The following is an 18,686-nucleotide window of genomic DNA, read 5'->3' as shown; positions in this document are numbered from 1 at the left end:
ATTCTCTTCCAGGATTCTCTCCTCCCTGAAAAGGAAGGAAACGAGAGAGGTAAAGGAAGAAAGGGAGAAAGAGAGAGAACGAGGAAAAAAAGAAAGAAAGAAAGGAAAAAGAAAATAGACTTCGAAGAGCAACATCGAAGTCGCCGACGATCGAAGGGAGATGAAGGCAAGGAATAGAAAAGCGTCGGAGACGGCGAGACGAGGGAAGGGGCGAGGGGAGGGAAGACAGGGAATATCGCGGTATACACCGGGAGCTCGAGTTGTTCGAGAATAAAAGAGTAATTTTCCGGGTGGTGAGACCCCGATAATGGGGTTGCAGACTGCCGAGTCGACTGGAAAGTGATTAAGCACACATGACGGAGCCCGCGGACTCGCCAGGATATTACGAGCCACCCCTTTCAACCCGACCCGACCCCCTCCCTCCCGCCCCCGCGACCCTACCTACGCTTCCCTTATATATCATCCAGCTTCTTCTGCTGCTCGTACTTCTAATTCCCGTCCCTTACCTTATTCGTACACGGTATCGGACAGATAACGACCCCTTCCTACGACCGACTGACTGCACCCAAACTACACCCTTCCCTCCCTCCCTCTTTTCCTCAGATTATTCTCTTTTTTAGTCCGTGAACCGAGACTCGATCTCTCTCTTTTTCTCTCGTTTGCGTTCCACGTTCTTGGTCTTCGAGGAGAATAGACGGTTCTACGAGGATCTTAGATTTTTATATCGTAACGAAGTGAAATGTAGATAAGGATGGATTTGTTTGTTAAAAGTATATTGGATCGAAATAGAAAATGTTAATCGTTAATCGTTGTTGGAAATGGATCAGAAAGGAGAAATGAGATGCAAAACTGAGAAACTTCGTTCTTTTTTATTTTTTGTATCAGGTGGGATTAAGTTTCCCTCGAATCGAACGAAATATCGAGTATGGAATATTTAGTAATCGATTCGTTTATCTTTTTTTTCGATAATCGGACGACTCTCGCAATAATTAAACAGGAGCTTAACATGGAAAGAAAAAAGAAATGTCCTATCGTTAAATAACTTAATCCACCTGCGGCAACATCCAAACCATCCAAACTCTACTTCGTCTTGTCCCTCGAAACGGGGTGAGCGAGCTCCAGTAATCGAGAGCCCTGGGTGGCTCCGATCCTTCCACACGTGATGGACGGTCGTTATCCGCTAGGGGAGGGGGAGAGGAGATTTGGAGTGGCTCTATCGTGGAAAACCACGCAGTTGACCGATTTCGTACTTGGCCTTCGGCACCCGCGAAACGCAAAAAGGGGAGGGAGAGGGAAGATGAAGAGAGGAGAGTGGTATCCGTCCACAGTTGGATAGCTTGGAACGGCGTAGGAAAAGAAGGATAACGAGAACGAGGGAGGGGGAAGAGAGAAGTATTGGCCTCGTCAAGCGGTTTCAGGGCTTGCCGATATTCCGGCCGCTTCTCGTCGACCCTTATGAAGCCAATTACACTTCGCCTCGCCAAAGGCACCCCACTTATAGCCGGCAGTCGACGTTTCTGGGGGCCGCGACCGGTTCTGCAACACGTATACGGTATTAGATACCGCCACTGTAAAAGCTGGCCCACCACCCCTTTTCCACGTCTACGCCACCCTGTGCAAGTCTCGTGTAACGACGATCCAGGGTGACGGCGCGGATCGAGGAGGAGGGGGAGATTTCGAGTAATTATCGATATAGGGTGGAACCAGGATTCGAACGACAGATATCGATTTTTTCTCTCTCTTTTTTTAATTCTTGCGACATGATTCTTTTTTTCTTTATTGTTATTGTTGTTGTTTGAAAGAGAATGAGTTTTAGAATTTAATTAATTAAGTTTAGAGTTTTTAATGAGAGGAATCGTTGGAATTGTGTAACTTATTGTTAACATACGATGGATGAAAAATGGAAACAAGAAAATTTAACAAATCTTACAAATCTCGAAACTGTCCATTTTGCATCGATATATTATCATAAAAAGTATACATAATTTATCGATTTATTATTTCAAAATAAAAAAAAATCGTTTTCTTAGATGCAGAAAATATTAATAAATCTCTATCTAATAAAAACTGAAAAATTTTGTCCCTTATCATAAAATCACTCAATAATAATCGCTCTAATGATAATAATAAACAAAAGGGAAAAAAAATTGGCAAAAATTTCAATTTCGTAATAATATAAATACATTTCGCAATAACAATAGCAATCCAAACTCGATGATAGTTTACGAAGATCATATGCGATGCAAATTATTATCAAACAGATATTGTCGGCATAGAGAGAGAGAGAGAGAAAAGGGTGGTGAACGCCGTGGGGGTTGCGGCTAATAGTGATCAATGCGGCCGTTCGCCGGGTCATCCGATTCGTGTTTGTAGTGCAAACCGGCTCGATATTAAATACATAGTCCTCCTTTCCTCCAATCGGATCGTTCTTCTTTGATCTCGCCCGTAATAATGTTTATACTGCATCCGTTGATACGCGGCCAGCAGGCGCGACGCCGACGGCGCAGCACCGTATTGAATAAATCAAGCCTGGTGGAAAAGTAGGAAGGATAAATTGCCTCCTTCCTTCAGGAATTTTCGTTAATTATCTCGTTTCGATTGGTCAAACGATGATAATCAAGCGATAAGAGGAAAATGTTAATTCAACGAGGGAATATGAGGAATTTTTTCTCCTTTTTAGAATAAAAAAAAAAAATCGGATTGATTGAATTATTTCGAATTATTCGAAATTAGAGAAGATGTATCATTTCTCTTTGTTAGGAAGCGAAACCCTTAAACTTTGTTTTCATCGTCGCTCGGATGAAAAAAAAAAGAAAGAAAGAACTCGGTTTCTTAACGAGACGCTTAATTAATGAAATTTTAATTATTATTTTATACTTATCCCCAAGTTTTTACAACAGTAAAGTTTCCTTGATGAAGGATCAAGAAGTGTGGGAAGCGACAAACTTCTAAAATTAACTCTTTTAAAAATATTCGCCATTTTTCTTTGCAAAAAAAAAGAAAACGCTCTCCTTTCCTCGTCTTTAATCATTGGACAGATATAATATAAGAGACAATGAGACACGTTTCGTTTTTTTGTTCCAGGCTTGACAAGAGCGCCGATGTATCCCTTCTCCACGGGTCAATATCCGTACCCCATGCTTAGCCCGGAAATGACGCAAGTCGCCGCTTCCTGGTAAGTCAATACACTTTCATCCGTCGATATATAGAACCGTCACCGGCAAGAAGGCTGCATAAACGGATCTCATTACGTATCCATCCATCTCTCTTTATTATAAAATAACAGAGTTAATTAACCATCTCGTCAATCGTGGCCAACAGATCGGAATATTACGATTCCTCGATAATTTTGTGTCTCTGTAATTAAATCGTTCGTCATTTCCTTAAACCTGTGTTTTATATACGGCATGAACCGAAGCGAGGAGGAGGAGGAGAAAGAGGGAAGAGAGAGAGAGAGAAAAACCGTGGAATTGAATAGCCACGGAATCAAACACGGTCTCAAATATACCGATAAAAGTTAAGTTGGACGAGGGAGAAGTGGGCCGATTTACATGAGAAACGTTCGATTTTTTTCCCTCCTCCACGCTCAAGCAGTCGTTAATTCCTTCTTTCGCTAGTACTAACGATTCAAACCCCCTCGAACCCAGCGACACTCGACACAGGATAAACGCGATTTTTATTTAGACTCCCCCTCCTCTTGGGAGGAGCCTTTCTCCTCCTCTCAACCCCTTCTTCTTCCTCCTCCTCCTCCTCTCTCTTTCATCCTCTCCTCGATCCTTTCAACCGATGAGAAATAAAGAAAATCGAAGGGGAAGGGGAAGGGAGGAGATACGAAGGAGAAATGAGGGGGAGAGGGGGGCCAATGAATTTCTCGATTCGGGTCCCGTTTTTCCGGCCAAATCACGGCCACGTTTCCTCTCGGTCATCCTCTCAGTTCCGGTCTATTAGGCCGGCTGGCGTTCGACTCGACGTTGTACCAGATATAACCGCGCCGTTGACCGCGCCGACAGGAACCAACCCTCTTGCAGCGCCTCTCTCCCTCCTTGTTATTTGCTTTCTGCTCGAACCGTCTCAAATTGAGATTTTCCACGGATGATTAGGCCCGTTCTTCTCAATTAGGAGGGGCGGAAACCGCGGCTTTTCCCCGGCGATTTCGTCGCGTTCGACTGGGAGGGGATATCTTGGAAGGATTTCTTCGAGGGAGGGGAATTTGTTTAATTTTTCACAATTCAAGAAATTGCGAAGGAAATTTTTTTCTTTTTGATCTCTCGAGCTGAGATTTGGAAGATTAATAGTAATTTTCGTTGTGAAATAAAGTGAAGAGAAAGAGATACGATTCTAGAATCGACAAAAAATACAGAGTTAGATTGTTTCTCCTTTTTTTCGAACAGATTTTGAGAAAGATCGGTAACAATAATTCGAAGACTTGCTTTCAGGCGATGCTTCTGTTTGACCAACAATTTCGTTTTCAGGCACACACCGAGCATGTACCCCATTTCCCCGGCAAGCACTGGTTTCCGAAGTCCGTATCCCACGAGTTTGCCCATCACAAGTTCTAGTTTACCAAGGTTAGTAGGTGATCGAATTTGTCAAGTTCATTCAAACACTCTAATTTCTGTTATACATCGCTCTCTCAACTCCGCGTACTCGACGAATTCTATCAATGGATAATTTCAATCTTTTAATCTCTTTGCGAAGAAGAAAAAAACTTTGAAAATTTAATTATAATTTATCCATTTTTAAAAATCATTCCAATCTTTTCTTCAAGAATTATATTTTTCTGATAATAAAATTTATAAAATATTATCCAAAAATTATTCAATATAAGTAAGTGTAACATTTTTTTAGAATAATATTTTAAAAATATTTTGAATGTTATTATTATGTTAATTGTCTTTCAATCATGAAATCATATTATTATTCAATCTACTCGCTATCTAACGCTTTAATAAATTTTCCAGTGATCTCTACCGGTTTTCGCCGACGGGCCTGATGCCTCCGCATCCTGGATTAAGTCCGCACGCACACGCGTTGGCGTCCCACGCATTGGTGTCCTCGGCGCCGAAGACGGATCATTCCACCCTAGATCACAATCACAGGTTCGTTTCCCCGTCGACATTTCAGCGACACCTGGACCCTTTTCAACGAATCGAACGACACGACTCATTCAATAACTCCATCACCCTTTTTCCCCCATTTCCTTTCCCTCCTCGGTCACATCCACATTCATTCACCCCGACATAAATATCGATCCGCCGCCCCTACGTACAACGAACCCTCCGAAACTGTTACCTTCCATTGATCGAAAAGATATTTCGATGAATAATGGAGCGGGATAATAATCGATTCGAGTGGATCTCGATATCGAATTATTGATAAATTGGAGGAGAGCCTAATTTTCGACACGATACGCACGTTTTATTGTTTGTTTCTCGAGGAGGAGAGGCTAATCCAGTCGATAATTTATTGGAGAGAAGTTGGTGAAACCATCTCCCCATTTTCGTTGGAAAATTTTACAAAACGATCGAGCAATCATCGAGATGTATACAACAATTCTTCTCTCATCATTCAAGATATATACAATTTATGGGATACGAGTTTTATCCATCACCTACGGATGGACAACAACCCATGACCGACCGACCCGACATGCCATTCATACAAAATACTACACTCGATACAGGCATTGAAAAAAAATGGTTTCCATCCTTCCATATCGATAAAAGGAAACGCCGCTCCATCCACCCCCGTCCGTTGATAAAGAAGCAGCCGGCAGTCACAGTGTATCAGGGGTTGTGACGGATAGTTTCGGTGACGACCATAGGGGGTAGCACGTCACGGGGTAGTTGCAACCCCTCGTGCAGTCGTTCCCCCTTCACCGTCGAGGCACGTATAACACTTATTGAATGATTCTCTTCGCACAGCGTCTGCGCCTGCCGGCGCCGCCACCACCGCCGCCGCCGCCGCCGCCGCCGCCGGTTATGTATTGATCATTACCCTCTTAAACAGATTTCTAATTTGCATTAGTACCCGGCCGATCGCCTGGCCCGAGCATCGTATATACAAAGCCGCATGGTCGCGCTTCCTACATTCGAGGCACGCGTGCACACAACTCCATGCACGCGACACAACACGCCGCGTTGTGTGGATCAGCTGGCAGCTGCTGGACGCGACCAGCCGCGTTTCTCGAAGAGGGGAGGCCGAGGGTGCCGTGCCGCGTAGCGTCGGGACGCTGTCGCGGATTTTTACGAGCCCACGTACGAACCAGTTGTCGCCCCGTCCGTCCGTGTATCCACGTTTCTTCCTCCATCCACCACGTGTGCGCCTCCGTTCGATCGAGAATTCAACCCGTCCTTAGATCTGAGTAATCCAAGAAACAGAGAGCGAGAGAGAGAGAGTAATCTGAAAGAACGTCGCACGTGGTTAGTTATAATCCACGTTGGATAATCGACGCGGAAGAGAGAAAGAGAGAGAGAGAGAGAGTAACTAGGATCGATCAGACTCACGTGTCAGGATCGAAAGAAGAGGAAGAGAAAGAAGAGGAAGAAGAGACTCGTCGTTTCCTTTCTTATAAAAGGGAGAGAGATAGAGGGAGAGAGATCGATAGGAAGGAGGTGATGTATAAAAGCAGCTGATCCGTGGAGACCAAAAGAGGACTATCCTCTCCTGGTGTCGTCCGGTGCAGGTGGCACATATCGTGGTGGTGGTGGTTGTGGTGGTGGTAGTGTGCTGGTAGTGGTGGTAGTGGTGGTGGTGGTGGTGGTGGTCCCAGGCAGAGAGGGTGTAAGAGGGAAGTCGCCGATGGTAGCGCCACGCAACCCGCCAAAAAAAGGCATCACGCAGGGAAAGCGGAGAGAATGCAATCTTCACCCCCCACGCGCGAATTATACATCGGCGGATGGTAGGGTGTCGTTGCTGCGGAGCCATGAATCGCGATGATGGCCCCACGGTGCAGCCCTCCACCCCGCCGCCCCTTCCGCACTCGCGGATAATCAATCGTCGTAACACCGCTCGGTGATTCCACCGACGCCAGGAACGACGCATTTTCGCTGGATGCGGGATACACAGGGTGGTGGAAAAGAGGCAGAGGTGACGGTGGTACACCGGTATCGGATCACGAATCTTCTTTATTCTATCCATCTACCGTATATATATTTATATATGTAAATATATACATATATATATATATATATATATATTTATTTGTATCTCTCCGACGTGTTACCTTCTTGTGCGGAATAATCGTGACGGGAGAGAGAAACGATAAAATAAACGCGCGCGTGTGTCTGGTTGAGAGAGGAGGAGAACGAGGAGACGAGAAGGAGAAGAAAAGATCTCTCGTGTGCGAAAGAGGGAGAGAGAGAGAAAGAGAGAAAGGGAGAGAGAGAGAGAGATAATCGAAAAGAATCGTGGAGAGGTTTTTTGTCGTCAGGTTCTTGTCTCATATTTTTCGGTAGTGGATCAGAAAGAGAGAAAGAGAGAGAGAAAAAGAGAAGAGCGGCGGGCCCGAAGAACGAGATGCCGCCCCTGGAGACATTTTACCGTGCGATTCGACGCTCATGAATGTTTGAATACCATCCACACGACGATATGGAGCCGTTGAGATGTACGGTGATACGAGACGTGCAGACGCGGATGGACGGGACGTGGCGTGAAAAGTGTTTCCTCGAGTGCTTCCGGGTTGACGCGGAACCCACCACCACCAGTGTTTTCGTATAGTCTCTCGAGCCAGCCAGCCGCCGTCGTAGTTTCCCTTCGTAGATGTTGCCTTCTACGCTTGCACGAGTGCTGTTTACAACGGTACGGTGAAGGCCGCTGTTTTTCGACCGCTCCTCTTCGATCCGCCGTGGTTGACGATGATAGAGCGCGGGTATGCAAGGATGAAGAACGGCGCGAGGAGAACGGGGTGCAATAATGTGATGCGAAGCTGCTACGCGTGCACCGATTCTATCCTCCAACTTCTCGATCCCATCGTTTCGATATTGTTACGCGAGGCAACGACGTGCTCGTGCTACGACGATGCTTGCCGACGCACTGACGAATCGATGAACGAAGGAAGGATCGCCGAGATACGTTGCTCGTCGAAACTCTACTCTGTCGATCGCTGCGTGATCAACGTTCACGTGTACGGGATACTTGGCACGCGAGAACTCGAATAGACGCGAATATCGAGGAGAGGATATAATAGAGAGATAGAAAGAAATAGATATATACATATATAACAGAGGGAATAGAGAAGTGAGATACGCTCGCGGTTATCGCGATTTCGATGGATCAGTTTCGAGCGTGTCGGTGGGTATAAACGGGTATCCACGAGTGCGATGGAGCCCGAGTGTCTGGAGCCATTGAACCTGGTGATAAAGAAGGACGACAACACTGAGAGCGGGCCGGCCACCAACGTGACGATCGAGGAGGGCAGCAGCGAGGCATCGTCGATCAACAACAGGTCGATCGACGAGGAGAAGTGCAATATCGATCCCGCCAACACGACGATCGAGGACAACATGACCGTGCTACAGGACGCGATGAAGGCCGGGGAGGCTGGCTTACCCACCGCCGATCACAAGATCCTCACGGCGCTCTATATGAGCAGCCTGATGCAGATGTCGAACATGAGCATGCCGAGGAGCGTGACGCCGCCTCCGTACGGCGCGCAGCACAACTTCGTTCAATTGCTCGCGATGGTCGAGGCCAGGCATCGTATGTGGCAACAGATGAATTGGCCGTTGCCTCAGAACTTCCCCAGGAATCCGTTGACCTTGCCCGCCCAACCTTACTTCGACGGGCCGGCCACCAACTCTCTCACGGAGCAACTGTGCAATTCCCAGAACTCCACGCCGACCTATCCCCTATCCTGCACGAAACCTGACCAACAACCCTTGACGAACCGTGACTCGAAGCAGCCTTACTTCAAACGGTAACGTAACGGGAACCTTATGGGGAAGGGAGAGGGGAGGGGAGGATTAGATAAGAGATGATATATGTATGTATCCGAGAATGATTCTGAACTGAGTTTGATCTGTAAGGGGAGAATAGGGAGGGAGGACGAGGGTAGTAGGGGGATGAAATAATTTTGTGGATGGTTTTTGTGTTGGCAGGTCCACGGTGGAGCAGAAGAATTCCACGTCGTTACCGTCGGATAACGCGAAAGCACAGGATACAGGGCAGCAGAACAATCAAGGTAAGGGCTCGTTTAACGGACCTGACGGCTTCTGTGATCAGTTTACCGTTGATTTTCACACTGTAGAGTCCACCTCTCATACCCGTCGATGATGTTTGACAGATAAAAAGAAACCCCATATAAAAAAGCCTTTGAACGCGTTCATGCTGTACATGAAGGAGATGAGGGCGAAGGTCGTCGCTGAGTGTACCTTAAAAGAGAGCGCAGCGATCAACCAAATATTGGGAAGACGAGTGAGTAGAATGGAAACTACTACTACTACTACTACTACTACTACTAGTACTACTACTACTACTACTACTACTACATTTCGTTTAGAAGTGTTCTTGTTGTTAACGTTGGAGAGTAACTATTGCATCAGGGTTTGTACGATTTTTATTTGATCAAGATTTTGATTTTTTTTATGAAATATGTATTATTGTATTGTATCTGATGATATTCTTTGAGTTTTAGATGGTTGTTTTGTGTACAGGACCATATTTTGGCATCGTTGTTCGTGGTACAGGTATAAAAAAGAGAAAAAAGAAAAGGAAAAAGTGAAATAACTTTTTGACGCAAAGAGCCTCATTTTCTAGGAGAATGATAATTTGAATGTTCTTGTATCTTGATTCATATTTCATATGATTTAAATCGTATCATGATACACAATATTAAAAATTGTTATTATTATTGTATTAATTGTCAATTCTGTCTGTCAACTTTTAAAAAGAAATGAAATGGATGATTGATCTTTTTATAATTGTAAATTCGTAAAAATTATACTTTCTTATTGTGGATTAATAATCCAAATATTTAATGAGAATTTAGTTTATTGCAAAAAGTACATGGAAAAGTTAATATTTGATAATTCTAACTAGATAAATATATCTAGGAATTATATTATATAGAGAAACGATAGTACTTTGTAATGAAATTACCAATTATTCGATATCGTTCATAAATAATTCTTTTGTAGAATAAAGCTCCATACGACAAAAGATTATTTGATCATATTGAACCACGGAATAATCTCACTCTACTTGTACCACGAATTACATTTCGTTATATAAAAACTATTTTTTTTATTGCTATTAACTTATGATGAAATGTTTCAGGAGCAAATCGTGCGATTGAAATTCGTTTCCATTTTTTTTTCTTTTTTTTTTTTTTAATTTCAAGAGTAAACATAAAATAGATGAATTGAGAAAGAGAAAATTTTCCGGAACAACGAAATTAATTCCTAAAACATCTTCCATTATATCGTTAATAGCAATGGAAATACTTCAAAAGTGTATTCGAACGAGCCCTGATGTAAAAGAGAAGCGCGCCAAAGTCAAGATTTTCTTTTCAAATCATCTCCTCTTTTATGAAAAATTATTATAAAAACGAAATGTAACGAGAATCAAGTATCAAGTAGAAGAAAAAAAAAACAAAATTTTCCAAATCAAAAGATTAAACATTGCAATCTCTGTGAATAAAGAAACAAAATCGTATTGATCCGAAAGCAAAATGTTGACTTGGCGAGCGCAAAACGATCAGAATGCACCCTCGAACACGAAAAGTGTCTCGAAGGACGATCGAAAAACGCTGATGAGAAAAAAGAAAAGAAAAGAAAAGAAAAGAAAAGAAAAAAAAAAAATGAAAAAGTTGCATGCGTTTTGTTAACTCTTTCGTTGATCCGCGAGATTGATATAAAAAAAAAAAAAAAAAAAAAAAAAAAAAAAATATCGAAGCACTAACCGTACCTGCTAGTTAAACTCAATACGATTTAGATAGATAGAATAGAATAGAATAGAGAGAAAGAGAGGGAGAGAAAGAGAGGGAGAGAGAGAGAGAGCATCGTAGGTGGGATCTATGGAAGTGTCTCTGCTATGAAATAAATAACGGGGGATTGTTTTCTTAGGGGATGGTTCAAGCGAAAGGGGGTCGGGATTATTTAAAAAAAAAAAAAAAGATGATAATAATAATAATAAAAATAATAAAAATAAAAGTAAAAAATAAAAAAGACTCCTCTCTCTTGGTGTGTGCATCCACTCGATGAGGGTAAAACGAGTCTCTAAAGAGTAATAATAATAAGAAAAAAAAAAAAAAAAAAAAAAGTAATGGGATAATAAATTTTCTTACGATAAAAATAATAAAGTATCGGAAAAAAAAAAATGTACACGTATTAAAATAATAAAAAAAAAAAAAAAATGGGACGTGGATAAAAATAAAAAAAAAAAAAAAAAAAGGGACACACGGTGCACGGATAAGTACTGTGAGACTGTGAATCTGTGAATCTGAATTTTGGGGGTATGACACGCAGTGGCACTCGCTAAGCCGGGAGGAGCAGGCGCGGTATTATGAGGCGGCCAGGCAGGAGCGCCATCTTCATCAGCAACGATACCCCGGCTGGAGTGCCAGGGATAACTACGGATACGGCAGCAAGAAGAAGAAGAGGAAGAAAGAACGGTCCGCAGATCCCACCGGAGGTACCACTTTCCAGTGCTAGAACAGCAGGCCCTTAATAATTCATTATAATAATAATAATAATAATAATAATAATAATAATAATAATAATCATAATAATAATCATAATAATATAATAATAATAATGATGATGATGATGATGATGATATAATGATAATGATGATAATGATAATAATAATAATAATAATAATAATTCATATAGATTACCTATTACTGGTTGATATTGAAACGATCAAAGTCTCTGTGCAAAGTTTCATTCTGTATTTTGTTGATCTCTTTTTTTTTTTTGTTTTTCAACGAACATGTTTTATTCTATATATATATATATATTTTTTTTTTTTTTCGAATTTTTTTCTAGTCTGTCGTTCTTTGTTTAAGCGTCCATTTTGTATTTGTTGTTTACACGTTCCTCTTATTTTCTTTTTTTTTATTACCTAATTTTTTTTCAAATTTTTTTTTTCTCGTAATATATACATATATATTTTTTTTTATTTTTATTTCTCCGTTCATTTATTTTTTATTTATTTATTTATTTTTTTATTTTTTTATATATATATATATACACACATATATATATATATATATTCCGTCTTGACATTTTCCACTCTTCGACTCGTGCGAACTTTTGTTTTCTCATGTGTTCAAATGAATATCGAGCAGAGCCCTGTCGGAACAAACACACGTACAGCGCGTGCACGCGTACACTCTCGCGCTCTCGCCGGGGTTGTGTAACGGCGCGATTGCGTGCACGCGCTTACGTACGTACACGTGTTTCCGTTCTTTTTTTTTTTTTTTCGACTCGATTGCATTTATTGGATTGTCTGTTGGGGACGGATTCTTTTGCGGATTCTAATGCGGCCGATTAATTATGCATATGCGGCGGCGCAAGCAAGAGGGAAAGAACGGAGTCTCGCGGCATGCGACGATCATTACGCAGATTCTTTTTTTTTTGTGTATCTGGCCAAACTCCCTAAAGCGGTATCCGTTCACGGAGATACAAAAAAAAAAAAAAAAAAAATGTGGAAAAAAAAAGAAAAACGATTAAAAGATGAGAAAGAAATGTATACCTTTCGAACGAACGAAACTATAGATATCGAAACTGCGATTAATTCGGGCGATGAGCGACGACGACGACGACAACGATGATGATAACGATGATGATGATGATGATGATGATGATAATAATGATGATGATGATGATGAGAGCCTTTAGGTACGGGATGTCTGATAGAGAGACCGAGGGACCGTCGTTTTCTCTTCACGATCGTTTCGAACGGGACCGCTCCGCTTCCCTTCTTGGCCCATCGAGACGTGTCGCGGAAAGAACTTTTTATTTTGAACCAATGAGGACAGATTTTTGGTCAGATCGCTCTGTCTGTTTCTTCCTTTGAACAGTTTCGAATTCTTTGAACGAAATTCTTTTTTTATAATCGGTGAACGGTAAGTTAATTGGAAAGCTGTCTTGGAAGGATACACTGAAAAAGAAAAAAAAAAAGTAGAAGTCGTTTCCTTTTATATTTTCAACATTTTCATATAAATATATTGTAATATATTGTAATATATTTGTGATTATAGGATTTTTTTTTTTCAGTGTATAAACCACCAAGTCAACGTACTCTCGCGAATCCATAATATGTATAACGTTCTTGTCCGCCATATATAAATATCGATTCTCTCTATCAGACATCCTGTATCGTCCAAGTTCTTCACGATAAAAGTAACGATACGACGAGTAGCGGTACAAGCGAGGGGGAGGGGAGAATCTAGGCTGTTCTTCTAGCACTTTAAACGGAAAGTAGGGACCCCAGTGTTACTGAAATATGTTCGAGCAAAATGGCGACGATGCGTTGAACGAGTATATATATACATATATATATATATATACATATACATATATATATATATATATATATATATATATATACTATTATACAAAGCGCATATGAACGAGATTTTTTTATCGTTTAATGCAAGAAAAGAAAAAAGAAAGAAAGAAAGAAAGAAAAGAAAAGAACAATATATAAGCGAACAGTTTAAAAGAGAAATACATATAGCTAAAAAAAAAAAAAAAAAAAAAAAAAAGGTGCAAATTAGGGTGGCGGTAGTAGCATTAGTGAACCTCTTTTTTTTTTCTTCTTGATTAAAAATAATTGTTTAGCCCACGGTTCATGCACAATTACAAATAGTGTTTGGTTCTCTCTCGGTAGTGGCACGCGCTAGGGCGAGAGGAACAGGCCAAGTATTATGAGTTGGCGCGACGGGAGAGACAGTTGCACATGCAGCTGTACCCTGACTGGTCTTCCCGCGCAAATACCAACCGAACTAAGAAGAGGAAGCGCAAACAAGACACAAACAGTGATCCTGGAGGTACCCACATGCCTCACTCCACACATTCTTACAAGCTCCCCCCGCCCCACGAACAGCAACAACAACTACAACTTACTATTACTACTACTACTATTTACTACTACTTACTTACTACTATTACCAACTACCAACACAGCTACAGAAATTTATTGAAATATTACTACCCCCCCCTTTTTCAACAGCCCCCCACCCCCTCATTATTACATATATACTATTATATAATTATTATATACATTCTTATTGCTACACTACATTATGTTGCATGTTTTCCCCCCGTCTTGGGGTTTTGGGACGATATATATATATACATATATATATATATATTATATAATATATATTCTACATATATATATATATATATATGTATATTCGGTTATCATTACTATATAATTATTATTATTACTATTATGTACAATGCATACGCATATATACATTCATATATATATATATGTAACTTATATATCTATTATTGTACATGGTCTTTCGTAATTTTTTCAGTTCTTTTTTTCTTGGATAATGAACAAAACAAAAAAAAAAAAAAAAAAAAAAGTAATTATATACATATAAAATATATATAGATGGAAGGGAATAAAAAAAAAAATGCAAAAAGAAAATGAAAAAGAATAAGAGAATGATGTTCGAGAAAAGTTTGAAAAAAAAAAAAAAAAAAAAAATATATATAAAAGATACGAATGATCAAAAATCGCGCGAGCGGGCGTGCACGTACGCATGCGCACGTGCGTGCCTCCATAATGTTCCGACAGATTTCCATTATATATATTGGCTGTCAAATATATAACGGGAACGAAAAATAAATGGGACACGAGCGCATTCAGTACACACGTACACGCACATGACACAGCATTATTAATTATTAATTACGTATACAACTTTGGGGACGCTGGCCATCTTGCATTTTTACAGGGACCTATACTCCGCAATCAGACAATCCTAAGCGTTTTTAATTTTCACTCAATCTCTCTGTGTTCACCTCTTCTCTTTTCTATCTCTTTCTTTTCTTCTTTTTCTCTCTCTCTTCTCTCCCCTTTTCTCGTCTTCTCTTTCCGCCTCTTCTCTCTTTCCACGTTTTGTTTCGTTGCGCTCTTCTGCCATTTCCATCCCCCCATTCTTTACGTATCTCTTTACCCTTCTCTTTCTGTATTCTTTTTATGTATTTCTTCTCCTCTACTATTCTCTCTACTCTTTTCATCTCTTATATACGCTGGTTTTCTATTCTTACACCTCTGTTCTTTCTCTGTTTTTATTTATTTTTTTTTTTTCACTCGCCATTACCTTTGATCGTTTCAACATTTGCCTGTTAATTATTTCTTTAATTTTTAACTTTTTTTTTTTTTTTTACTTTTTCTCTTGTACAAAGATTATAATTTGTTCATCCACTATTCCCCCTTTTTTTTTTCTTTTTTTTTTTTGATTCTTTCTATGGTCACCTCTAATCAATCACTCAATTATTCTCGACTCTTACATGCGAGTTGTTTCGTTCACGACGCACGAGCGCTCGAGCGTCCTTTCGTTTTCCTATTTTTCTTTTTTATATATATATATATATATATATATATATATAAAATAAAAAAAAATATATATATATATATGTATTCATTTTTTAATATTCATTGTCTAGAGCTTGCGTTTAATACAGATCACGACATTAATAATTATTGAGTAGATATGATCTTTGATCGTGTTTTTTACGCCGTTTTTAACGTTTTTACGCTGCATGCCGTTTTTTACTCAGCTTGACAAATTATCTCTTGTTTATTTTTTTATTTTTTTTTTTTATTTTTTTATTTTTTAAATTTTCTTGTTAATTCCGCAGGTTCATTCTCCGAAGACTAGACTAGTGTCTTGCGTTGAAAATAAAATTCAACGTTTATTTAATAATATTCAAATGGATGTATGTATGCACCTGTTCATAAGTCATTAGACATTTGTTAATTTTAAACATAATGTTAGTTAAAATAAATTCGTACAAAAAAAAAAGATCTTTAAAAATTTACATAGAATAAGTTAATTTCTTTTTGAAAAATAGTTAACAAGGAGCTAAAAATCATAATAAAAATAATTATATTTTTAAATTTTTTTCAAAAAATATTATTCCTTTCTATATTTAAATTATATACAACATTATTTTATAAAATTGCTTTATTGAAAGTGTTTCATGATTTTCGGCCCTCGTTTCATCATCCCTTAATTTTGTAATAATTTCATATATTATTAATTTAATTATTCCTATCTTGAATCAATTGTTTAGTGACTTATGAATGATAGTAATTTAAAAAAAAATATAAATACCGTCTTCCGAGAAGATCCTGCCTCGCTGGTATATTGTCAAATTTCTTGACCATTTGAGCTTGAGCATCACGATTTCAAATTTCTTGAACGGTTTGAAGGGATTCCAAGGGACTCTCCAATGGAGAATTATTAAAGTTTCACCAGGCTAATCAAGCTCAATCGGTCGCGAACATATTGTTGTACGCATGACTAGTTGACAAATCAATTTTGACGCGATCATTGATGTTCAAGATCCTTTCAAAAAATATATCGTCCGTTTAATTGCAGAAGAGTGACACAAAGTGGAAATTTTTTTATAATTTTAAAGATTTAAAGATCTAAGAAGATGTTGTAAATTGTGAATTGAGAGAACAAGTGATTTTCAAGATATTTTTATTGGAAAAAATAAATTGATAATATGATAATACTGATATTAAGTATTTGATAGGATGCTTTATTTAAGATGTTCAATATGGATGAATAATTGCAACATTATTTTTTTAAATTAAACTATGAGAAAATGGTCAAACGTCAGATCGAACATTTTTCTTGCTATATTAATTTCACACTGAATATTAAAAATTGAAAATTACAAGTAAAATTATTATATACAAAAATTTGAATATATTTTGAAAAATAAAAAAATTATAAATTAAAAGTTTCAACTGAGAAAGTGATTATTTTTTTTTTTTTTAGCTAATGACAATAAGATATCATCATCTATTAATTTAATAGCTAATTCTTAGAGTCTATCGTTACAGATTATATCACAATCGAAGATATATATGTGTGTAACTCTTCTAGCAAATGATATTTTATTTTAATAATAATAATTTAATCTTTTTGAGATTCGTCCTATAATATTTAATAATTATAAGATAATCATTCGGAGAATCATTCTATGGCTCGAACGTCACAGTCATTCGTTCAACGAAACGAAAGAAATTGGACAATACACGGTAGTGCTTCGTTAATTGGCCATGGTTCCATTCGTATCTGGCCAATTTCAAAACAGATATCCTTCTTTTTGTATTTTGTAAAAAAATCGACCATCTCTTCTTCATCGATCGCGCGAAATTAAATCAATTATTAAATAACGATTTCCTCTTTTTCTCGTTTGGAAGAGGAGAAAAGAAGCGAAAAAAGATCTCGTCCAGTTAACGAAGCACTATTGCATTATAATGTCGTAAATGTTACATACGTGATACAGAAAAGAGAAAGAAAGAAAGAAAGAAAGAAAAAAAAAAAGAAAAATAAGGGAAAAATAAACGCCAAACCCCCCCCCAATCCTGTTCACAGCCTAAGAAGCTGTGCAACCCGCTAATCGGTGCACGTTTCGCATTTTCTAGGTAACAACATGAAGAAGTGTCGCGCAAGGTACGGATTAGACCAGCAAAGCCAATGGTGCAAGCCGTGCAGGTACGTGTGCATCGTGTAGAGGGTTTGACTCGTTGCTTCTTGAGAGAAGAATTTTATATACCGTCATTGTCGACAAGCTGCGCACGCTATTCCGGTCGCGTGTACATACGTATATCGATATTGAGAAGTGTTGAGAAGAAACTAGAAGTCTCACGTCGATTTCATATAGTAGTGTGAACACTATAGAGGAAATTACTTTTCTTTCTACGTGTGGTAAATGATGGTGAACGATACATATCGGATTGTCCATGATCGAGTATCCTCTTGTGAAAATTGTAAAAGAAAGAAAATGAAAAAAGAAAAAGTAACTCTTTCGAGAATTGAGAAAGTAGAATTTTTTTTTAATAAATATCTTGGAAATGGAATTTTTATTTATTATAAAATAAAAGGGAGGAGGATAAAATTTATTGTAAATTTAAAATATAAATTATTCGATTCGAATCGTTTTGAAATGGAGGATACTCGTTCGCTTGGCAATTTCGACGCAACCGGATAAAGATGTAAAATAAAAGCAATTGACCGGTGATAAATCGCGGACCATCACGTATTTCGACGTAAGAGACTTGCAAGAGACCCGGGCACGAAATATAGTATCTCTCGATTATCACCACTTCTTACTGTTATCGTCTTCTACTCCGTTCCGTCATCCACATGTTATCGTGGAACTTGAAAAAAAAAAAAAAAAAGAGAAAGGAAAAAGTGTTGAATAGCGACTCGAAATTTTTATCGCGGATGTAAAATTCATGAGAAATTAAAGTAAAAAAAATACGAGTAACAAATTCAAAGGGTTTTGTTAATTGTATAATGGAGAAGAAATTATGTCGAGTCCTCGCGATGAAAATCTAGCTTGTCCGTGTCATGTTCGATCGAATAAAAGGAAAGAAAGAGAAGAACGAACTAGAAGCGACCGTCAGAAAATGTGTCTTCCAAAAAAAAAAAAAAAAAAAGAAAAAAAGAAAAGAAAAGAAAAAATAGATTTTTC

The 18,686-nt window shown here is 38.8% G+C and overlaps 1 protein-coding gene and 1 long non-coding RNA gene across 7 annotated transcripts in view; both read left to right on the top strand.

Annotated features, from left to right (window-relative positions):
* LOC726671 overlaps positions 1–18,686 on the top strand; it is a 37,788-nt gene that overhangs the window by 11,531 nt on the left and 7,571 nt on the right. For 2 of the 6 annotated variants that reach the window (XM_016911763.2, XM_016911765.2), the window contains exons 3-9: positions 3,085–3,175; positions 4,473–4,568; positions 4,962–5,099; positions 9,099–9,181; positions 9,284–9,414; positions 11,466–11,631; positions 17,635–17,704. In XM_016911763.2, coding sequence (XP_016767252.1) covers positions 3,085–3,175; positions 4,473–4,568; positions 4,962–5,099; positions 9,099–9,181; positions 9,284–9,414; positions 11,466–11,631; positions 17,635–17,704 — 775 coding nt within the window. Of the gene's footprint in view, positions 1–3,084; positions 3,176–4,472; positions 4,569–4,961; positions 5,100–9,098; positions 9,182–9,283; positions 9,415–11,465; positions 11,632–13,836; positions 13,997–17,634; positions 17,705–18,686 lie in introns of all 6 variants that reach the window. The other 4 variants (XM_016911764.2, XM_016911767.2, XR_001702751.2 and 1 more) reach the window with 2 other exon arrangements.
* LOC102654463 lies at positions 9,421–11,259 on the top strand. Its single transcript, XR_408017.3, has 2 exons — positions 9,421–9,543; positions 9,654–11,259. It is a non-coding gene; the product is annotated as an uncharacterized LOC102654463 (long non-coding RNA).

Source organism: Apis mellifera, linkage group LG4 (assembly GCF_003254395.2).
Source record: "Apis mellifera strain DH4 linkage group LG4, Amel_HAv3.1, whole genome shotgun sequence".
Taxonomy (NCBI): Eukaryota; Metazoa; Arthropoda; class Insecta; order Hymenoptera; family Apidae; genus Apis; species Apis mellifera.
This window is presented reverse-complemented; position numbering and strand designations above follow the sequence as displayed.